The following is a 26,004-nucleotide window of genomic DNA, read 5'->3' as shown; positions in this document are numbered from 1 at the left end:
GTCCTTCCCTGGTAATGGTGACGTCCTTCCCTGGTATTGGTGACGTCATCCCCTGGTATTGGTCACGCCTCCACTGGTAATGGTGACGTTCTCCCCTGGTATTGCTGACGTCCTCCCCTGGTATTGGTAGCGACCTCCCCTGGTATTAGTGACGTCCTCCCCTGATATAGGCGACGTCCTTCCCTGGTAATTGTGACGTTCTTTCCTGGTATTTTTGACGTACTCCCCTGATATTGGTGACGTCCTTCCCTGGTAATTGTGACGTCCTTCCCTGGTATTGTTGACATCCTCCCCTGATATTGGTGTCGTCCTTTCCTGGTAATGGTGACGCCCTCCCCTAGTATTGGTGACGTCCTCCCCTACTATTTGTAACGACCTCCCGTGGTATTGGTAACGACCTAACAGGTATCAGAAACGACCACCCTTGGTATTGGTGACCAACTCCCTTGGTATTGGTAACGACCACCCCTGGTATTGGTAACGACCTCCACTGGTATTTGTGACGTCCTCCACTGGTATTGGTAACGTCCTCCCCTAGTATTGTTGACGTCCTCCCCTGGTATTGGTAACGACATCCCGTGGTATTGGTAAGGACCTCACAGGTATTGGAAACGACCACCCTTGGTATTGTTGATAAACTCCCGTTGTATTGGTAAACGACCTCCAGTGGTATTGGTCACAACATCCCCTGGCATTTGGGACGTCCTCCCTTGCTATTGGTGACTTTTTCGCCTGGTATTGGTGACGTCCTCCCCTGGTAATGGTGAAGTCCTCCCCTGGTATTGGTGACGTCCTCCCCTGGTATTGGTAACGACCTCCCCTGCCATTGGTAATGACCTCTCATGGTATTTGTTACGTCCTCCTCTGGTATTGGTAACGACCTCCCCTGGTATTGGTGACGTCCTCCCCTGGTATTGGTGACGTCCTGCCCTGGTATTGGTGACGACCTCCCCTGGTATTGGTGACGTCCTCCCCTGGTATTGTTGACGACCTCCCCTGGTATTGGTGACGTCCTCCCCTGGTATTGTTGACGTCCTCCCCTGGTATTGGTGACGTCCTCCCTTGGTATTAGTGACGTTTTCCCCTGGTATTGGTGACGTTCTCCCCTGGTATTGGTGACGTCTTCCCCTGGTATTGGTGACGTCCTCCCCTAGTTTTGGTAAAGTCCTCCCCTGGTATCGGTAAAGTCCTCCCCTGGTATCGGTATCACAACTCTGTTCAAACCAGTACTTCGGTGTTTACAACGAAACCAAACATAATAACTCAAATTCAAGACCGCATTAAAAAACCTTTGCCAACATATCATTTGTCAAGCAGTCCCTTTAACAAAAAAATATAACCGAGGTTTTACCAACATTTTCGCCAAGGGTTACCAGTAAGCTGCAATCACAAATCAAGCGAGTTTAAGAGAAGTGTCTCGGGACGTGTAGTGAATTGCCATCCCAGAATCGACGTGAATATATTTATCTCCCAATTCTGTCAGTAAATCAACTTTAATATTCTAAATATCTTTAACAGCATCGTAATAAAACTCAAATACGTTTTATTTCGAATACAGTCTACAGCTTGCGGCTAAAAATATACAAATAACCTCCAAGCAGCAGTACAAAATAAGATATACCTAACATATAGAAATTGACATATAGGACGATTACTTGTCGATTTAATTCAAAGATTACACAGTAGGTGTTTTCGATAGATTTGCGAAACAAGTATTGCTATCCATGTTGCTTGGAATGTGTCAAACCTGTCCTCGCATAATATTAAAGGCAGAAACAGTTTTGTGTTAAATTCACATATTTGTACAAAAAAAAGAAAGTAACTTTTGAAAGAGAATATCGCATTGTAAATTCAGCATCCATTTTCAATAGTGAATACGATGTGCAATATGTACTAAAACTTTAAAGATTTCCATGTTCGATGACTATAAATCATTACATTTTGAATAAAACAAACCGACTTCATTTTTCTCAAACTTTCCCATATCAAAAAAAATATTTTGCTTAAAAATCTTGATTTCAAAATTTATATAAAAAAACAACAAAACGTTTCATCTAAATTTTATGCAAACATGAAGAATATTAAAGGAGGACCTCAGAAAAATCTTATGTTATGTGTTTTGTAACCTTCGTTGTCGTATGTACACGTAGACACTACAGGCCTGCACATGGTATTTCTCAATGTGAAAAAAATGCATTTATAGCTGAAGGTGTAGGGATTTATGCTTCAGGTAAGAATACTAGTCCGTCTTTCCTTTTAATGTTAATTTAATTAATATTTTTATAAATTTATCGTTTTTTTTCAAAGATATAGTCGAACATGCACCTGAACGATTCCTGCATTTAAAACGCGACCCTAAGTAACGACCGGTCTTGCATAAATACTGGTCAAGAATGGTCTAGACTTTCTATTTATTCCATGTTTAAAAAAATCAGAATAAATAAGATAATAAACACATTGATATATCTTTTCTCTGACCTTCTACCGGAACGTTAACATCTTTCGGACCAGTACCGGCTATGCAAGGCGCTCGTATTCCAGCGAATTCGTGTTTCACCGACCGTTCCAAGACGGTAACCGTGTCAACTATTCTGATACATGTTTGGTCTATTTATGTTGTGTGTCTCTCTTTCAGTGTATTCTGGGCCCTGGCATTGTGTATCTCAACAGTGAGTATACTTAATTGTTTGGCTGCTGGAATTGTCCGCATAATTTCTAACAGAAATGCAGAAAGCGGAAAGAGACTCTTTGAAGACGTTGTATACCAATTCAGGAACGCCACTGTTGCGTGTACGTGCTGGATATATAATATTTTTTGCAACAATACTGATGTGATAGGTTTTTAGAAAAAATGAGGATTCAATTAGCGGTCGTGATAGAGAAAAAAAGATCAATGGTTTACCATCACAACTATCTTATCCGCTTTATTTTCCTTCTTAATCAAATCGAGATATTACTATGGCTTCGTTATAAAGATATATTTTTTATAAAAACAAAATGGCACGATACTCTCATTATCTGTGATAAACATGAAAGTAAACGCCAAAGATAGCCATCAAGTGAACGTCAAAGATAGACATGTAAGTTAACGCATCAGATAGACTTGTAAAGATAGGAGAACTAAACTACTACAATAAATTAGTCAATGACGACGGAATATGGTGTTCAATTATCAAGGGTCATCAATATATTCTTGGAGCTAATCGGCAGTAAAACTATTACAGAATATCTACATGTTTATTAATGTTTTTAGTGTGGATGTTTTATCACTACTTAAGAGAAATGTATGCTACCGATATATTCTTGAAGCAATCGGGAGCTGCGAAACGTTTCGAATGTTCCCATGTAGATATTAAACGACCATGCTTTATGTCTTAAACATCCAAAATGACAATATGTAGTACATCACATAACGAGCCTAAAATGAACACATACTATGGAGAAGAAACTTCAACTGTGTCCAGCTCATCAAGGGGTGGCCATGACATGAAAAACATCCCAGAGTACATGAACACATACTATGGAGAAGAAATCGAGATATTACTATGGCTTCGTTTTTGTACTTGAAGTTATAGTATCCTAACATATTTCCTTAGTATAATAATAAATATATTCTTTAAACTCAATTTCGTCAGCATAAAATATCTATTACATTTAAATTGTCTAACGATGTTTAAAACATATTCATTTAAAACATATACATATATATTTTTAGTATTAAAATATAACTGAATAACACATGATCTATGTTATTGTAACCATGGAAACAAAACTCATTTAGGATTTATGCCAAGTTTAAAAAGGACAAGGTGCTACAGAAAAGAGACAGGGTTCTAAATGTTAAAAAGGCGAACTGTATCAGACTGTGATTAACATTAACATTAAGATAGTTAAGAATTATGTTTAATTGAAGAAGTATTAGGTTTCATGAGCCAAATATGTTAAGTTTGCGTGTGTGTATACTCACGTTATAAGATGTTATCAACGGCAGATGGGTGCTTCCAAAAAGGAACATGATTCAGCACCCTTTCATTTACTCTTCATCTAAAAACCTATCCTTGTTTCATCAGCAAATTACAATTACATTACAATTACATTTACATCGTATTTAAAATGATACAATTTATGTATATTAGAGTGAAATATATTTTAAACTATTGTTGTCTATTGTAGCCACGATAAAAAATCATTCAACAATGCTTCTAATGATGAACTCCTACTACAAATTGTTTTGCACCTTTTTATCCCTTTTTACGGGCGTCGTCACACATTTTATCTGTTATTGCACACAATAGTATTTCTTCAGACAGAAACTTATTTTGGCAAAATTCCATCTAAAATCCTTTCTTTGGAACCAACCAATTAAATGATTGTATTTGGAATATTAAAAGAGGTTATTATTTTAAATTGCGTACATATCGCAAATAAATCACAGCACTATTAACAGCGTTATTGGACCCATATCTACTCTTTTCAGTTCTATGTTTGCAAACTATGTAAACACAAGAACAAACGTCACCATAAACTCGTCAGCAAATGCTTTAAACCCATACTTTATAACGACAAAACCCAGTCTGCCAGTGTACGCTTGAGGCGTGTCCACAAATAAAATTCAACCTCTCATAAAAGTACCTTACCCTTGCAAAAAAATTAAGAACATAACCTGTGCTAATCCATTCTTACCAGAAGCTAACATTTGCTGACATGTTGCACCAACGTGGCCTCAGCAAGTCAAAACTTGAGAGTGACTATCGGATGAGTGTCCAGGTAGGGCCCATGTATAAGTGTCTGAGACCTGTAGCCAAAAAATATGTTCAGTAATGGTACGATGAGCATACAGCCGTTCAAAATGAGAAGGTGATAAGCTCCTCCTCTGTTATATTCAATCGCGCCTTTAATAATTGACATGTTTAGGTTCTATTTCTAGGTCCAATGCTGCTTTCTTTAACAACCAGTCTGAAATTGAAAACAACAAATACAACAATTAACCTAAAACACTGAAACACGGACATCATTCAATGTTTATTTAACATTTAATTATTTTATTGTTCCTATCGAAGCGACAGAAATATTCTGCTACCAAGACTCAAAAATGTTTGTTTTCTTATGTATCTCATTACAGTGTATGCATCGAACATCAACACATAACTCAACTCTTTATTGCTTAATATAACTTCTAAATTGACCTGTATTTTTAATTAACTGTGGTAAACACTTGAAGATGGCATGCAAAAAGGAGGCGATTTGCTTGTTATTAAATGCATTCTGGTGCCCAAGATTTCTTGCAAAACCATAGCAACACAGGCCTTGTAACTTATTTTGTTTAATAATTCAAGGTTTAGAATGGAATGGCGACACTATAATATTTTTCCTGATTTAGACACAATAGACGCATTATTTTGAAGTTAGGAATGATTGAATACTCTCAACAAGTATCACCGTCTACCCTCTGTTGTTTACAATTCCTTGCCGCAATAAATGACAATTCATATTAGGTACATGTTTTCCAGTTGCTATCGGAAATTGCTTAATTAGAAATATCAATATTCACCTAAATCGACTGTTGCTCTCCGCATGTTTTCGATATCTAGGAGGTCACGTTCGATTTTGATGTTTTTCAAACGCAAAGTCACTTCTCTTTAATCGAAAGTCAAATGCTCCTATATTAATGAATAAAAGCTTTATTGAAAGCGTCACATTGTACAAACATCTCGGTGTTACACTCTCTAGCATTTGTTTATGGTACGATCGTATTTATGTTATAAAACAGAAGTAATGGTAACGTATTTACAGTATGCGATCATTTAAATACATTCTTTGAATATGCCGATGTTGTTTGGAATAACTTGACGCAAGTGGACGATGACGATCTTAATAAGGCTCAACGATGGAGACGGCAAACATATCGTTCATCATGCCAGGTTGCTCATACACAGCAGAAACCTAATCGAACACATATTCTCGAAATGATATAATAATAAAAGAATAAGGACACCTACCATTACTTTTTCATTTGCCCACTTCTAAAATAGAAAAAGCATTTCTTCGACGAATTTCGTACTTTTGTAATGTCTACACTCTCCAAAAGTTATTAATACTTTTCGGTAAAAGGCATGCAACATATGAACTAAACAAGACACTGTTTTGTCACGTACAGCACTAGATAACCTATATGAACAAAACTAATCCAAATTCATATCCTAACTGGGCCAGTTCGATATTTTCTCTTTCAACTTTACTTCTCTATCGTTCTTTCTACTCATCTTTCATCACATCATCATTTCTTTTTAGTTTAACATCCTCATTATCAACATATATTAATCAAGTCTACTTTGAAGTCATGCAAACAACCGACCAATAATACCATAGAAATCAGCTTTTATGGTTTGACAGAAGCGAGACATAGAATAAGCTTTAGCTTTCTTCTCTATTCTGTCGGTATATTTTTGTTTTGTGCATAATCATTATCTTATTTTTTTGGATTTCTGATTTTCTTGGATTTTGCCAAATAAATGTCCATAACAGACTATTTAAATATAATGATAAAATAAATAATGTTTAAACCAAACGCTTGTTTGCCTTTATCGGAACCCGTAAATTACAGGCAAATGTCTGTAAGACATTAAGTAAAGAAACGTTATCGATCGATTAATGCCTTCAGTATATAGCATTGTTGCAAAATCGCACATAATTATTGTATTACGTAGTTTGTATGTGACATTTATTGTATTTAATTGCTCTTGATCGACAGATCTATAACTTTCCTTTATCGTTGAAATATATGCCCGGACGAAACCTATTATATTCACATGGAATTTAGCCTGTCATTTAGGATATTATTTACTATTTCCTATACATTTTAATTTAAAGGTCTTGCGAGCAATTAAATAAAACAATCTCCTCTTTACAAACAGTGGGGCGAAAGAAAGCTTTCCTGACAGTGTTTATAATAAGACTTTCAGAACGGAAGTAGTTATGACCAAATGGTTACCCCCCATTCCTTTGACTTTAAATAACAGGTTTTTTATATTTTTTTTGTTCTTATCGACTTTAATTGAACGATAGTTATCATCGCAACGCAAAGTCATTCAAGCTAAATAGCAAAAAGGTCTCAATGCTGTACAGTCGTGTATTGATCGCATTTATTTTCTTGCGTTTATGCTGTATGAACGCAGTAGGGCACGCGAGCGAATTCCATTAAGTACGCTATCGCTTCTTGGTCATTTGCTCGCTTGCATGAACGCAAGAATAAAATGCGATCAATACTTATATTTACATTTTAATAGAAATATTTTATTGTAATTAAACTTTAGTAGTTTTTTTCTGCAATCAAGTTTTTGTTTTTATTGAAATGTAACCGACACCATACGTTTGTATAAAATAATAGCTGATTTAGTGTATACTACAATATGAACGTCAAATTTTATCTATACAAAGGTCTAGGCGTATGTAAATATATTGTTATAAAGTGTTAATATTGCTTTATAAACGTTTTAAACTATTGGAGATATTCCTTGCACGAACAGCTCCTGCATTAAATGTTGTAAATAATCCTAAGAGAAAAAAAATGTTTCGTGAACAGCGTTGATGATAAAAACATTTCCCCCTACAGAAATAATGTATTTCGTGAATGCGTTACCACTTTCTTAATTTTATTTGAAACGCTATACGTGCGAGAGATCGTTTCTTCACATAGTTATTTCGCATGCTTCAATGTATTAGAGGCAAACACTCATTTATAAGGACATTGTTTCCTGTTATTAACTATAGAAACAAGCAGTTCGGCGTACCATTACCAAAGACATTGTTTAATTTATTTATAAGAAACTATTATGTTTTCCGTTAAAAAGCAACTTGATATGTTACTTGATATGTTATTTTGTGTTTCCAATTCAACACACACCGGGAGCGCTATGTTTATCTGTCAAGTGTTTCATACCAGTCAACATGACATATGAAATTACAAATGTGGAAGAATTTGAAGAAACATAACTCCAGTCTGGACCAGTATTAATTGACCATACATACTAATGTAGTCTTATCAAGTCAATATTTTGTGTACAATCATTGATATTATTTGGACATAAATTCAATAAAAAAATAAATATTATTATTTGTATAAGATATTTTAACAAAAGCATGAGTAAATAAAACAAAACTTTATTCTTTTTTCAGCTAGGAGAACTATTTCTCCGCAAGCCGGTGTAGGAATGAAAGTCTACGTCCTAAGCGATGAAAACTGCAAGTGTGAGTCTCTCCAGGGGGAGCCAAAGGTTAGAGCAAAACAGGGTACGATTTTTTAAAACTCTCCGAAAAAAGGCATGCACGAAAAGGAAGATGCGTTGTGTCATTAGTCTTAATATTCTCTATGTACAAAAATTGTGCCACCACCATATGTTTGTATTTTATGGTGCACGAATGCAATATTGCAGTAGGCAGCGAATGATACTCGTGGGTGAACGTTCAATGTACACAATGGTTTAAAACTCAATAAATATTATAAATACAAAACAAATATAGAAGAACACACTTTTTTTGCAGCACACCCACAACCACACCACATGACTTAACAACCATCTGCATGAAAAAATGATTATGGATTATCAGAACATGCCTTACATGAATTTTGCAAAACGTGTAGAAGTTAGCTACAGTCACTTTACACAATAAATGCAAACAGTAGAAAATAAGTCTGGTCAAAATTGACAAAGCCCATTCTTTACTGTAATCTGTAAGTATTGCCTATTATCAGAAATACGCACAGACAAAAGCACCCCCAGTTTGTACAATGATACACCTGTATGAACATCTGGTAGTTGAGTTGGATACCTGTCTTCATATGGCTGTAGAGAACCTTTGAGCAGTAGGCATTGTTGCTCCGGCTGGATTCACTTGTTTTCAGGAAATATCTATTCCATAAGACATTTCGGCCTTGTGTGTCCCTCGTGTAATATATATTAGGTCTGAACATTGTGCCATTTTACATGGCCTTTGTTTAATGCGTGACTTCTGTGATTGTCTCTGTAGTTTACATTGTATTTTCCTTATTGTAAGCTCCCACTTTTTATTAGGTCACATCACTATATAATCATACGCAGACATCAATTTGGCACCGCTGGCCTGAGTAAAGGTTTAAATCATAGGCACACATATTATCTTATTACGATTGAAAACAAAAGGGCAAAACAAATACCCCCCATATAAAAATATATACATATAAATGAAAAATATACATACATATATATTTTTTTATTTAGAGGGGGGGGATTTGTTTTGCCTTTTTATATATGATTCTTAGATTCTTAAAACAGACAACATATAACCAAAGGTGCAAAACATCAAATTGTTCTTGGTGTCAGTTTCGTATGTGTTGGAGACGTAATTAATATCTAGGATATTTTTTTATGATGGAATAATTTAAAGTGTATTTTACAATGTAAACAAGATGTAACAAATTGGTCTGTCTTAAGACAGAAGCTATCGAATCCCCAGTGCCTCGTGTTTTCCGAAGGTTTGAACTAATTCAATTTACATTCTCTGCGCCAGTGGTGGTTATCATCGAGCATCTGTGAAATTTGGTAATGGGATCTACAATAGTGGAAGTGGTCTGTTTCTGACGAATTAACCGTCTTTAAGGCGAAATAATAGCTTTTCCCATATCAAGTATTGTACTTAGAACGCCAGTTCGATATTTCGTTGTCAGGTCGGGTTTAAACGAACGTCATTAAACGTCCTTTCGTGGTATCAGTGACGGTTAGTTACGACAGAGGGGATGGAAAATTAAACTCGTAGAGAATACTCGACTAATATAGATCGTTTTTATTTGTAGAGGGCATACATATCCTAATCCACTTAACACATATGGTATATCAACAATTGCATCACATCGCGTTCCCATGGCAATATATGTGTTTTGGCTTTCAAGCTGCACTCTCACAGATTAAACGTTTTAAAAACTTATATATATTTTTGTCTTCAAACGAACCAATCTATGCGAAATGCAAGTAAACGAGTCTAATAAGACTGCTGACAAAAAAATAGATCGCATTGTTTTATATGTGAGTACCAAATGTATGTTTTATGCATATTTCTTATACCGTCAGTAACGGTTTTAGCCACAAAACATTAATTTTCGAACGGAAACATGAACATCTGTGATCTGATCTTTTGTCAATAGTCTTGTATCACTGGTTTGCAGATTTGTACGCAAAAATTTGCTCATTCCAGGACAACAAAAATTTAAAAAGTTGTAAAAAAGGTAAATCTGTGAGAGTGCAGCTCTAAGTTGAATCTTTGAGTCACATGATTGTCTGTTTTAATTCCACATTGCATTAAATTGTACAATAAACCACACCATATGCTTGACATTTCTTCTCCCTTAATCTTTCCCTATGAACTTCTTCGACTTAGAGTTAGCAATTTTGACTGGGCATCTCTACGAAATGATAGTTAACACACATCTGCAGCTAATTTCACCTCGCAATTATTGTCTTTAAGCAAGAAACTATACGAAATAAAATTGTAACCATAAGAAAGTATCAACCTTCTTGGATGCATAATTACATCAGAACACTCATTTGCAGACGCAAACGTGCATACGGTATAGCAAAAGTAGCAAACACCGAAACAGACTGGAACTCATACAGACATCTTAGAAACCAAGCATTACAGACAATTAGAGTAACCCGTTCACAACACACAGAAAAGCTTGCAAATAAACTATAAGAGCCAAATATTAGAAGTACCGACTTTTGGAAAATATTTAAGAAAATTAGCGCCACAAATACTGCATCAAACACTATACCGCCTCTCAAACAAAATGATACTTACATATCCGATGATACTATCAAGACTAACCTCCTAAACAATTTCTTCTAGCCCCAAATCAGTCTCAGCAATGCAGATAAAGAACTTCCTCCAATAGACCATACCAGTATTCCACACCACTTATCCACAATTAACATAACTCAAGCTGATGTCTCTACAGTTCATAAGTCATTAGCTACTGGCAAAGCGACATGCCCATACAAATAAATAGTAGGATTCTGATGGAAATCTCAACTGAAATAAATAGCCAACAATCAAACTTGTTTAATTATTCACTCTCCACATGTCGAATTCCGACACAAAGGAAGATCACTAACGTCTGTGCAATCTTTAAGAAAATGATCCGCATAAAGTAAGTAATTATCGTCCAATTTCATTGCTTATCAGTAAGTCACTTGAAAAGATTATTCACAAGTTCTTGTTCAATTTTCTTATTTTTACAAACGGGATTACTTCTTTCCAGTCCGGTTTTGTATCTAATTTTCCACAGTCAATCAGCTGTCCTTTCTCTACCATAAAAGTTTTCAAGTTCTTGACGAAAGAAAATGGGTTACAGTAATATTTTGTGACATTTCAAAGGCTTTTGAAAGAGTATTGCACAAGGGACTTTTACTCGAATCAAAGGGTATTTCTGGTTCTCTTCTTCGTTGGTTTTCAAATCACTTATGATCGCTCCCAAAGAGTTATAATCAATGGCTCAGAATCAACTGTATTCAGACTCGACAAGGGGGTTCCACAAGGATCTATCATCGGGCCGATGATTTTTTTCATTAACAACATTGTTTAACAAATTCAGTCTGCAATTTGTTAGTTTCTTTAAATCCTCAAAACTCAGACTCACTTATTATGTCACAAAAACAATACAAACCGATTCATCCTCCAGTCGTCATGAATAACACGCAAATACAAGAGGTCACCTCACAAAAACATCTTTGTCTAACCTTTTCAATCGTCGGCACCTGGCACGAACATATTTGTATTATAACAGAAAACGCATGGAAAAAGAACTGAATTTCACACGCGACAGAACGTCACTTTAAATGGTGTATATGTCGTTTATTAGACCTACTTGGAATACTGTGAAGTGTCTAATGAAACCTAACCCAACGAGATGAAGATCTACTAGAACAATTAGAAATACTCAGAATGTTTACGGGAACTACACAACTTATCTCTTTCGAAAACCTTTATGAAGAATCTGGATTTGAATCACTTAAAGCTACACTCTCACAGATTGAACGTTTTGACAACTTTTTAATTTTTTTGTCTTGGAACGAGCCAATTTTTGCGAAAATCCATGGAAACCAGTTATATAAGACTGCTGACAAAAAATAGATGGCGGATTTTTATATTTAAGTAAAAAAATGATGTTTTATGCATTATCCTTTAACCCTTAGTAACGGTTTAAGCCATAAAACATTTATTTTAGAACGGAAATAAGAAACTCTACGATCTGATTTTTTGTCAGTAAACTTATATCATTGGTTTGGAGATATTTATGCAAAAATTTGCTCTTTCAAAGACAAAAAAAAAAAGATGTAAAAGTGGTCAATCTGTGATAGTGCAGCTTTAAGTCACGACGAGAACAGCACATACTTATTTGGTTTTACAAGATGGTAACAATCACTGACACCTACATATCGTTCATCTCTTGTGCCAGACCAAGTGCTTAATGTTACTTCCTATAACCTCCGGAACTCTTCTTCTGCAAGGAACTTCTTTTGCAATACACAACTATTTGCATCCTCTTCTATCCATTCAACAATTGTTTGTTGGAACGAACTTCCTGTACATGTCCGAGAATCCGATTCGCTTCCCATTTCCAAATGTAAACTTTCTTCTCTTTATAACAGACCATATGTTCCGTCGTTTTATTACGAATGCACTCGCAAGGAAACAATTATTCATTCACACATAAGGATTCACTCTAGGACCCTTAGAGAGCATTTATTTTCAAAGAATATTGTACCAGATCCATTTTTTCAATGTGGCCAAATCGAATCAACAGAGCAGTATGTCTTCCATTGTCAACTTTACCACCATCAGAGACACATCCTTTTTCAAAGTTTCCAACCACCTGAATATATCACTGTCCAAATACTTCTATTTGGAGACTCGCGATTAAACGGAAATTCAAACAGAACCATATTCAAACATGTTCATAAATGTATCTCTGACACGAAAAGATTTTCTAAGATGCAAAAGGCCTACTCCGAATTTCCACTGAATTCGAACATGACCGGTGGAAACTTTAACTTGATTCATTCTGCATTTTTCCAATCCACTCATCTACATCTTTTCTAATACCTTCATGCTATTTTGAAAAAAGAAATAATGCTATTAAAAATATTTTTTGCCTCAGATGTTTGCTTTCGTTATAAAACAAACAAACTGGTCTTTTTTACAAGTGACGCAATCATTACAATTCTCGAACAACATTGCACTGTTTTTATTTTCGGTAAAATGTTGTTTGCACTGTTGACCTTATAAAATGACAGATAAGGAGAAAGGTATAAATATTAGCACTAAGGTATTTCCTCAATCCTAAATTATCATGTATGCAATTTATGTATCTGCTTATTGTGATTTTATACAATAAGTATTGTTTAAATCAAAGATGTACTTGTTATATCTATACCAATAACATTTTATATACATTGCATGAATTACAACTACAAATTATTATATGTAAGTAACACTGTATTTGGGCCGGTGACCTTTGCTTACTTTAATAAAATGAGTTGATTTATGTTGATCAGAGCTCAGATCAGTTCGTATATCTGTCCAAGCATAACTGACACATCCCTCTTATTTAAACTCATTCCAGAGTGGCAATTAGTCAATAAACAAAACACAGGAATGTTGGCACCCTGACGTGACACAAGGTCAATAATCAGGGGGTGCATTATTGGGAATTAACAAGCAAGTTGGCCTATTAGGTCAATCAAAAACGCCGGAAGCGAACGCGGTTTTATCCAAATTAAGGAGGGTAACTATTGTACACGTATTTGTTCTACCATTTTTCTCTTAAACATCACTGGTGCGAAACGTTTCTGGGAAAATCGATCCTAATATCAGCGGTCGAGCAAAAGAACGAAGAAACATTGTTTTCTCTTATCCATCCGCTTTATTAGTGGTCCTAATCAAATCGGGATATTTACAAGACATTCTTTATAAACAGATCATTGACAGGCTTTTTTCTGCCAGCAATGTCCAGTATTCTCATCTGTCTTGCTCTAACGGCCGTTTATCATCCCAACAATTATGCTGCTCTCGCGTTTGTAGTCGGCCTGTTTACACTGTTAGCATTAAATGGAGTATCGCGTTTGTGGTTCTTAATCAAATATTTTGTTTTTACAACTGTTGTGCGTATATTATGTAAGACTTGAAAGCGAAGTGTTTTCGAAAGAAACCTATATTTTGATTTAAATGATAACATGTAAGTAAAACGCTACATAATTCTTAAGACGTGTACTTGTAAGGCGAATTACTAAAACTAATTAAAGCTGACTGTATGTAGTTTTAATCTTCCAAAAAAAGGAACTAATCAGCAGTGACAATATGACAGAATATCTATATTTAATATCCTAACGTAGAAATTTTGCCAATAATTCCGAGAAACTTTAATTAACGATAAATGCTTGAAGCGATCGCAAGCTGCTAGAATTTTCTAGGGAGCCTTACGTTCCAACTAATATGTACAACAAAATAGTTTATGACATGAACATTTACAAATATAATATGTGGTACATCACATACAGAGCCATATGTGAGTAAATATTATATCCGTTATATCAAACACTATGAGGAAAATGTTTTCAGAAGGAAACTAATTTCCTTCACTAAATGAGCAATTCTTCAAAAAAAACAAACATTCATCTCAATTCTCGCTCTTATGATTATCCCAATGGAACCATTTATAACATTTTAAATCGGAAAAAAGTAAGATATTATGTGTAATTACTTACTCACTGCAATATATGTCCCAGTACGACATAAAAGCCAAGTGATGGTGAGCGTGAACCCATATTTATAATCTTTTCAGCACCAGGTTTGTAAAAGTATGTAAAACCAAGCACAAACATCACCATAAACTATACGGTAAATGCTTGCCCGATTTTAACGCCGTCTTTTATAACGACAAACCCGAGGATGCCATGGTACCTTCCAGGAGTGGGCTCTTGTACTCCCGTAAGAGCCCCTAACCCTTGTGCCAGAATATAGCACAGACTCCGTGCTAGACCAATCTTACCGGTAGCCAACATTGATATAGTGATGGCAGGTTTCATCTGAGCACCACTGATATGTCCGATACATTGCATCAAAGTGGCCTCAGCAAGTCCAAAGCTGAGGGCGACCTTCAGGTGTATCTCCGGTCGAGATCTCTTAAATTGGGACAGAGACCCACAACATTGAAACACGAACAGTAGTGTAACGCTAAACTCGCAAATAACAAACCACCAGAATGAAAACGTACCTAGCTTCTTGTTTTGGGATTTCAATCGCGCCTTCATTGACATTTAAAGGTTCCTAGATTTAGTCAAATGCTGCTTCCTTCAGCAGTCAGTCTGAAATGTAACAACCAATCTAAATATCATATAATATAATATATAATATATATATATATAAACAAAAAACCCATACAATATGGGACCTGAAGAACGAACATCATTCCATATTTATGTTACATGGAACTTAAAGGATGCACTATTACTCCCAAATAAAATTAACACATTCAATTATTTTAATATACCAAATAGGATGAACAAATGTCGAAAACATGATGCTTATGAAAGATACCGAGTGTTTTTTAAAAGAAGTGTGCAGAAAACACGGTATTGCTACCTTATGAGACCAGAGTAGATCGCAGTAAATATTTAAGCATTCACCAATCATTTAATATTTTTGCGTTTGCAGCTAATAAATACACGGTTATAGTATTGTAATAGTAATTAATAGTTTCCATAAATGCATTAAACAGCACCGCTTTCGTTTTATTACAAGAGTTTGATAAGGTGTTTAGATATTATTTTGATAGTCAGACGGCCGTTTTATGAAAATGGTTGTCGAAGTGTTTTAAAAAACCAAACTCACAATCACAATCCTGTAAAAGGCCGAAGGCGGGGCTTCGTAAGCAGCGCAGAAATGTCAAAAAATTGCCTTCCGACGTAGTCGATGATTTGTTCAATATAAAGGAAAACTATTGTGTTAAAACTAGAATCTTTAAAACTTTGACATTGACAAAGTTTCTAAACTAAGTAAATGGTTGCTAAGAATTATGGTAGTTGCTAAAGATTCAAGGTTGGTAAAGTAGTTAGCGGTTGCTTAGGAAATGATTTGTTACTTTGAATAAGAATGCAGCTAAACCTGTCATTTATAACTTAGGAAGTCATGGTTGCTCAGGTAGTCATTGGTTGCCATGGATGCAAGTTGCCGCTAGGGTCGTTAGAGGTTATTAATGAAGTCGTTGGTTGTAAAGAAGTCATTGGTTGCTCAAAACGTTAGTAGTCAGTTGTCATGGAGGTCATTGGTTACTGAGAAGTGACGCATTGGTTGCTATGGATGCAGGTAGCCGCGGAGGAAAAGGCTGCGAAAGGATTCTTTGGTTGCTAAGACTTAATAAATGACTTCTACGAAAGACATTGGTAGCTTAGAAGATAACAGGTTGCGAAAAAAGAAAATGGTTGCGGAGGTAGTCTTTGATTGCTAAAAATATCATAGGTTGCCTAGTGATTAAGCGGTAGGTAGTAATTGGTTGCTAAGGAAGCCATTTGTTACTAAGGGGGTTGCTGGTCGCTTAAGAAGAAAAAGGTTGCTAAAGAAGTTAGTGGTAGCTAAGGAAATCATTAGATGCCTAATAAGTAAGTGATTAATCAGGAACTTTCGAAGACATTGGTTGCTAAAAATGAACGTAGACGACATACCAAATATTAAGGGTCTGGGGTCTGGCCTTGCAGTTTCTGAGGATATTTTAAAATAGTTTAATATTTATATTATTTGTATTTGTATCAATATTGTAGTGAACCGGGGAATATAGGAGTGGGGCTAGTTTGACCCAAGGGCAAACTTTACACCATGTTGGTATAGAACCACTACATCATTAATGTACATATCAAATGTTAAGGGTATATGTTTTGCGGTTTCAGAGAGAAGATTTTGAAAAATGTTACTATATTTGTATTAAGGACCCCAGGGACGGGATCTGGACAATCTTATTAAAAGGCCACTACATGAGGCTACATGAACATTCGAATCAAAAGTCTTGGACTGCCTGTTTCAGAGAAGAATATTTGCAAAGCTTTATAGAAAACCTTGGAACAGGACCGGAGAAAGATTAAAACCAAGGTTTATAAGTTGAACTCTCGGAAAGGACCACTTCATGAGAGTAAACAACAAATATCAAAGTTTTGGCCTTTTCAGTTTCAGGGAAGAAGATGTTATTTTCTTTTTAATGATTTTCGATGAAATATTGAGTTTTATCAGTGAAATGATCACTTGATCAAAACAAAACCTTTCAATTTGAACCAGAAAATGTTGGCAATTTTTTTAAAATTAAAATAACGTTACATGAGTTTAAATAAAGATTTATTTGGAAAATAGCAACTTACCGTTCATTAGAATAACAGTTATCCCGTTTTTTTAAACGTTATCTTGATATTGAGGCTGAATGTTCGAACATTGCCTTACATATCAAACAAATTATAGACAAAAATAACAGTATGAACTTAAATATAATGTTTCATCAGCGTTCAAATGTACTTTGAACTGTTTGTCGTTGTAATACGTAATACCGGAAAATACAAAACAGTTAACAGATTGACCCAAACATGCCTCAAATTTTGTCAACAACCTAACGTGGTCTTCAATACTTCCAAGCGAGACAGACTGATCTTTAGCAGTAAGGTGACTGAATACCATTGTATCATGAAACACACTCTAAATCTAAGAAAATTGTTCAATATTCAATGATAATCCGCAATTGTTTTGCTAACACGTTTGACCTTTCAAATTTGCATTCAATAAATGTCGGCGTATTAATTTCGTTATGTATTTATATCCCATTTAATATATAAATGTTTTCGTTATATTTTGGAACATAGATGCACTAAGTATAAAATAGACAACGAGTGGACGTATCTATGACATATATACCCGAGCGTAGCGAGACCACGTGGACGTGGTTCTTGTTCTTCAATCTAAAGACTCATAAAGTCCAAATACCAATTAACTTTGTTAACCGCAGACAATGCGTATTTGGGTTTGGCTCAATCACGAACTTTCTATGGATAGAGAATTAATGTTTACCGTACACATTGCAAGGCAAGGGTTTTAACCTATTACCCATCACTGGAATTGCCATATCGTAATTCATTTTAAGAGTCCAAGGACAAATAAATAGTGTTTATAGTTTGCTTTGAAAGTATATTCAATTATTATTATTAGACAGTGAAGGAAGTTTAAAAATAGGTGCCTGATAAATAACAGATTACTTCTTGGCCTATGAATACAGTTTCATGCTTAACTGTTGATCAAATGAGATCCATTTTGCCTCGAGAAAATCGTGTGTTGGATGTTGTGTATACTTCTGATGGTGCAACGTGTATATGAGAAATGGAGCAATGAAATAGCGAATGCCGATTGGTTGGATTAGAGTAAGCGTGGTCTAATAATACTTCATTGATTACTGTTCATCAAATCTTTGTACTAATAAACGAGCGTATAAAACACTTTTCAAAAGATTATCAGAGAACTTTTTCTCAACACACCGGACATAGAAAATTGACAGCTACGTCATGAGCTATAATTTTGCGTGAGCAGCGTCTAACGGGTAGCGGCGTCAATAACACTCTTTTTCAAAAAGGGGGTAATTGAGAAAATAAATTAAGATACCAATTAAAGTCCAAAAATATGCATAAAAGAATCAGAAAACTTGTTTATTTCAGTGTAAGATCGTAGTTTATTCCACTCGTGAAAATCTGTTTTTCTATGTTCACGAGTGAAATAACATACGATCTTACACTGAAATAAACAAATATATATATTATACATAGAAAACCTGACAGCCCTGTGGCAGTGCCACGTTTGACCACAGGGCCATACTTTGAAACAGCATCTATGTAAAGGACCCTATGGTAAGCAAATACTAATTGTCTTCATACAACGGCAATATCAAAGACATAGCAATCTTTGTATTGTCTCTTGTAATCGCCTCGATATCTCAGTACCTCTTCGGTTGCATAAGGTCGCCGATTCATGCTTACCCAACGTGTCATACCGAAAGAAGACGTTAACAATTTGAACTAGTACCTTCCTTGGCCTGCCATTGAGAATTAAAAGGTACCGTGACAAGTTTAGTGCTCAGTATTTGTTTAAAACCCAGGACACGCTTATCGCGTATGTCGATACTTTACATTGGTTAGCTACTTTACACCCAGCATGGGTCTATTAAAAACTGCTAGAGTTTCACAACAGTATTTTTGTATCTTACTACAACAGTGTTTCAATACTTCTGATATCTATATGTAACTGGAATTGCGGCAAATTTGAACTCTTGAAGGTCTTGATGGCGTGTCCCCCGGTCAAGCCTTACTGCAGTCCTGGGGTGTAGGGATTACTTCATTTACTGTAAATTAACAAACAGTTCTAGCATACGAAACGACGATGTATGAACATGCAATTTTCCTGCCCACTACATCCAAGCTGCTGATCTACTCAGGATTATGTATGTTAATAAATGCTTTAACTATAAATTATGGTTCCTGTTTTTCATAAATTTACTTATGATATTTGTCTTCTCATACAATAAATCAATACACTAACATTTTCATTCAAACTTACATCATTAACAATGAATCAATGAAATTTCATCTCCTATATGTAACTGCTCAGGGTCGACGTGAACGTTTGTGAGAGCTGAAAAGAAGTCGACCATTTGCTTTGAAAATAGACCTAATCTTAAGCGAACAAGACCAAAGTGTTAAACTCACAATACCATATATAAAGGGGTTAAATAATATACAAAGTCATACTTATATAAACAGTACCGTTACTATTCATTCTCAAATTCTAGTCAACATGTGCTAAACATAAACTTAACAATAAGTACAAACATTTGCAATAACATCGCAATAAAGTATGATTCCTATACGTCTAGATATGCAATTTTCTTGAGTACAATCAAGAATAATACTATTAATACAAGCAATCTTAGCGTATTTCTAATTAATACATTATTTCTTACACAAACTGGAAAACGGTATGCTGTGATAAAACTGTGTGTTTTCTGTGTAACTGTAGTATTATTGCTCAAACTTGCATTGCTTGCGTCGTTTTATTTCCTATCCAGTACAATACTTCGTCTACCATGATACAATGAGATTTCAATCACGGAGATAAACATGATCATCATGCTTTAAAGCTGCACTCTCACGGATTTACTGCTTTGACAATTTTTTTTTTTTGTCTTTGAGTGAAAATGTATGGAAACCAGTGATATAAAACTGCTAACAAAAAATCAGATCGCAGATTTTCATAGTTCAGTTCAAAAAATGCATTTTTTCTTAAACCGTTAGTAAAGCTTTTAGCCATAAAACATCTGTAATCTGATCTTTTGTCAGCATTCTTATATCACTAGTTTGCAGAGATCGCTGCGTAGGAGATTTCGGTCAAAGGTTTTAGAAAATAGTGAATGAAAACATCAGCAACACGATCTGAGCATTATAGAAATTTCAATATTGACATTAACGTATTCGATAGGTATATTTTTTGCATGCTTCGTGGAATAACATTCAATTGTGTTAAAATATTTATGTTAGATGTTCAAGATGTGCAATACTCACAAGTTATGTATTTCTTTTAAATAAACATTAATAATGTAAACAAACTACATCAATAAAGAAAACGCTCATTTTCTTCTACTTTGGCGAACAAATAATAGTTCTTTACGTGTACGTTAGAGATTAGTTTTTGCAATTTTCAGAAAGCAGATCGGGCTGACCTCAAGTCGAAGTAGCCCGCGATCGTCCAAATTCGACACTAACTTAATTGTATTTATTTGGTTCATACGCCAGAATCGATCAAATAAAATTAATGAACAGAAATTAAAAAAAATCCTTGATTGGCACACACAAATTCAAACACCAAGTATACACTACCTTTTACCACTGGTACTAGTCTAACAAGTAAGCTAAGGGAGAAAACTCTTATCAAAGTATATTTTGCAAGCAGTCACGATTTATTTTACCTAGAGGTCAAAGTAAAAATCGCTGATTTTCTGACAGGTAACACATTTAAGTAAAATTGGTGGGAAAATTACACTGAGTTCCCAAAGAAAACATCTTACAATTGAAAGAGGAAGTTTGGGCTCCGATCTTTATTCTCTTTGACAAAGTAAAACTCTGATCAATAAATTGTTAACTTAACATGCAATGTATTAGCCTGACAATTGTACAGCCATCCCTGATTGCTATAAACACTGGTTTCTTTATGCGTCATGTCCCACTATAAACTGTAGATAGAGGGGATATTTTTTGTTACAAATGTAACTTAAATATAATGGCTGATTGCCATGGATCGATGCACTCCATCAAGCCACCCTTTAAAATCATAATATCACCTAAATTTATTATGCAGAAGATGTTTTGATGTTCACATTTTAGTCTCATCATATGGAGTATTCATCATATTATTAATTTATTATTATTATTAGTTACCAAACTTATATAGCGCCCTTTTCATATACACGTATCATATGGAGTATGTAGGATCGTTCTTGTCTTATGTAAGGGACGGTTCAAGTCAAGTAATGTCAAGCCAAGTGAAAAATATGCTGTCTGTTGACATAATTAAAATGCATCTGACCTTGTAAATATGTTTAACGGCAATTATACGATAATTCGTCAAAATCCATTAATTTGTAAGTGACTTCAACACTTGAAGCCGGGTGGTTGTCCACAGCTAATCCTGCGGCACACATTAACCGATTTAAAAGACACACGAACCCTACTTAAGAAGAAATAGAATCAATGATATATAACGAGAATTGCTTAAATGTAACGTTTTATTCGGAATTGGAAAACCCAGTTATGTGAATATAAATGGCCATGACCTATGGAAGGGTATTGAAGAAATAATAACATCTTGCTTTCTGACAATTACATCTTGTCTTAATGCATTCCTAACTCGTCATCTGAGCAACAGTAGGATAAGTATCTTATACATGTATGTAAATCAAGCAATATCCATAAGTCACTCACTTTATAATATCAAAACGTTACTAGAACAAAAAAGAATAGACAGACAATACTCTTACAATAATTAGGACGCATACATGTCAACTGATCTAACTAAAATACACTGTATACATATGCCTATTAGTTTCTTCAACAGGTACTCTTCATCAGACGTAACTTATTGAATTAAATTTTGCATATTTGTTTATAAATTAAGGGTAAGGATTTACATCTTATATAGTAAATACTTTATTCTGGATCAAAAGGGTATTCGTCTTCTGAGAGGTTATGACATATGTCACATTTTCTCTGATCTAATAGTATAGGATCTTTCTTAATTTAATGACTGTTATGTCTTTTAATGTTGCATGAAAATAAAACAAAACATGCAATATTGTTACAGAACAATGCTCTACTAGAGTTTTCTAATCTAATTTCTAATACCATTTCATTTTCGAATATTACTTAGTCTCTGTTAAACGTTGGCAGAAACATAAATTTAAAAACAAATCCTACATCTTCAAACAAGCAATAAATAATAAAAACGAGAAGACTTAACACATCCAGTAATAACGAACATCAACAAACAGAAACCTTCACAGTCTTTAAATACAGAAATATACATTTTATATTAAAAAACGCAGGTGCACAACCTAAACACCATTCCCCATAGATGCATGACCCTAGGTAAAATAGTTTTTTGTTTTTGTTTTGTTTTTGCAAAACCACAGGCCATAAATCTGATTTTACTAAGTGTAGCGGGAAACGAAACCCCAGGTGCACGACTTCATTTCTCAAACAACATTCCTCTCATCTTTCATGACTCTTAGTCATAAAGTTTAGGAGTTTTGAGCGACACAAGCCAAGAAATGCCATTTGTTTGCAAATCCACAGGCCATAAATCTGGTTTTACTAAATGTAGCGGAAAACGAAATCCCAGTTGCACGACTTCATTACCCCATTAACATTCCTCTAAGGAGAACTGACTCTAGGTAATATAGTTCTGAGTTTATAGAGTTCTGAGCGACACAAGTTCGCATATTAATTACGGACGGAATCACCAACGGACGGATGAACGCACGCACGGACGGACAAGGGCAGATATATCCCCGCCCCCTACTTTTTGGGGAGGTCATACAAATTATCATAAACAAGAAGATGTCAAGCGAATAAGATAAGAGAAGGCATTTTTGATACATTTTGTCCTCTGCGTTGTTGCAAAATTGCATACTTTATACCATAAACTACGCACAGCAATATACGTACTGTATGCCAGTTTTATTAATAAAACAATGGAAAACCAATCTGCATGTAGATGGTTGCAAATTCTTCATCATATGTGATTATTCCATGTACTGTCAAGAAAATCAGTCGTTAAGTTGCCTATTATCTAAATAATCAAATGTAGAACACAAGTGTGTTTAGTTTTTCTGTTAGAACGCAAACAAAGTAACTAGCAATGAAATCAGTATGTGATCTTCATGTGTTCAATCATGAGATCTGGGTACTTTTTTGTTTCCTATCATGACAATCCTTCTTCGGCAACTTTACATTATTTTCAGAATGGATTGCATCATCGCACTTTCGTTTCATTTCTTCGCCAGATGCCGACTCTTCTGCTTTGCCATCTAGCTTGTCAGAAGTCCCAGTCTTTTTACCTCTTTATGATATATTCAAGCGCTTCCTGGTCGCCTACATTAGCGCATTTTTGTATATGTTTTATTATGCATTTCTCGCTTGTTGTTACATAATTGGAACAATTTCCACACCACAGATTGTCTTGAGGCATACTTTGCTTTTTTGTTTTACTTTTTTTTGCTCGCACATGTTCAACCTGGCTCGGTTTTTCTCTTTTAATGTGTTCACTTGTTGATGGTTCGGGATTACTCGGTGTTGTTTTTGTCATACAAGCTCGGTCTTAACTTGACTTTCTGCTCTTGGTACTTTTTCTCTTGGTGGGATAAATTTTCCGTTTTCCACGTGACGATTTTTCTCGCTATTGCTCAGCCTCTCTATTTGTTCAGTGTTCAGATCACCGGTTTTGGAATAGTCTTTTTTTCTCTTGTATAACATGCATAGTATCCTCAGATCCTTCTATAAAACCATCATGCTCTGTCTGAACGCGAATTATCTTTCTTGGTACTTTTCCGTTTGGTGGGATAGATGTTTCGTTTTCAACATGACGTTTTTTCTCTTTATTGTTCTCACTCACTGTTTGTTTGCTCACAGTGGGAGTAGGTTTATCTTGCGATACTTTTTCCTCTTTCTTTGATGGCATCTCGCTATTGTTTGGGGTAACGTCTCTAGTTACGGTTTTTGTTTTGCTTTCTACAGCTTTTTGACCGACACAGCTCTTGACGCTCGCAGTGGGAAAAGTTTCATGACCATCATAGTGGTTTAGAGTTATATAATAATCGGTTGTTCTATGCGATATGAAGATTATGCCATGCACTTTCAATATATCTGTATAACTGATTATCTTTTTGGCGAACTTCCAAATTTCCTTTGACAATTCGGTAGCATCCGCACTAACTCTGAAAATACAAATACCATTATGTAATCAAGGCAAAACGTAAACTCCATTCAAAGGGATGGTCATTGTAAAATATGTATATTCTTCTGAATAATAGCATTATTATTACTAGAGTAAATATTGTTTCTGACAGAATTTATAATACAAAAGGATTGTTCGCACAAAAATGAGCATATTTTGGCAAAGGCAAATAAAAAACCTTCCACGCAAATGTATTTCGGATCACCATATACTCATATAACAACGAACCGTTCCGAAACGTTCCGAAAGCAGACCTGATAAATGGGCGGCGAAGCTGTTCAAAGGACAGATAGCAGTTTTAATAAGTGTGGCTAAAATAAAAATAGACACATTTCGTTGTCACCAGGTTGCGTGTCATATCCCCACAAAACAATGCTACGAGTGGACTCAGTACATGGTGTCGGACGATCACGTATGAAAAGGTCGATGGATTGACTTAATGTTTGGTACACATCTTTGAGCTATGTCCCCTTTCTGTAGCTAAGTAAAATAAAAGCAAAAGTCAAAAATCTGTCTCTGGACGACGTAAACTTGGCAGGTCTAGTATATTAAGTTAATTATCGGCACACATGTATGGGCTATGTTCCCTTTCTGTTGCTAAGAAAGTTAAAAGCGAAACGCAAAGCTCCGTTAACTACAACGTTAAGTTGGCATAGTGGATTAAGATAAGTATGTGTGTTTAACACTACAAAATACAGGTCAGGTTCGACTTTGGTTCCAACCCACCAATGTTTGACGGAGTTATGACCCATTTTCAAATTCGTTTTAAAATAGATGTTGCATAAATATTGTGATGGAAATAGTTAACCATTCCTTTCCCATGCGTTGTGGAAGGGTTCTGACAGGTCTAGTTGCAAATTAATAGCTGGAGTCCAAAATTTGAAATATTCTAGTTTTTCAAAACCCCGTTACAATCAAAATTGTACCGTTTTTACACGTAACTTTGGAAACAACAGAATCATTGACCCACTAAATGAAATTCAAAAGCTTGGATTTCACATTCTTAATTGTATCGCCATGGGAAAACTCAGTTATGTGAACTCCGGGTTACCTCTTTTGGGATTGGGTTTACTAAGATCAAATAAGGCGCATCATACCTGTGAATGGTATCCACCCTCTGCTGTGTTGAACTTGCGCAGACCTCTTCGTTGTAATTAATGTTAAAGTCGATGTGCAGCGTACCGTCTTTTTCTTTGTCCTTCTCCAAACAAACAATACCAAACACCTTTAGCTGTTTCCTTGGAAGAGCAATATCGCAAGCCTTCCTAATGGCTGTTTTGAATGATGTGTGGTTTGAATCAGCCATGATGAAGATAATCGAAACTATTATGCAAAGGTGTGTTTTTACAGATGCTACAGAGACATTGCTATTGTTCGCCAGAACGTTCTTTT

General features: G+C 35.3%; 1 protein-coding gene across 1 annotated transcript; it reads right to left on the bottom strand.

The window, feature by feature from the left end:
- Positions 1 to 45: 45 nt before the first annotated feature.
- Positions 46 to 25,918, bottom strand: LOC128244419 (uncharacterized). Its single transcript, XM_052962428.1, has 3 exons — positions 25,710 to 25,918; positions 725 to 1,194; positions 46 to 398 (listed from the first exon to the last, which is right to left on the bottom strand). Exons 1-3 carry the CDS (start codon positions 25,916 to 25,918, stop codon positions 46 to 48), a joined length of 1,032 nt encoding a protein of 343 aa, XP_052818388.1.
- Between the last annotated feature and the right edge of the window lie 86 nt (positions 25,919 to 26,004).

This window comes from Mya arenaria, chromosome 8, assembly GCF_026914265.1.
Source record: "Mya arenaria isolate MELC-2E11 chromosome 8, ASM2691426v1".
Taxonomy (NCBI): domain Eukaryota; kingdom Metazoa; phylum Mollusca; class Bivalvia; order Myida; family Myidae; genus Mya; species Mya arenaria.
Note: the sequence above shows the minus strand (reverse complement) of the source record. Positions and strands in the feature narration are given on the sequence as shown.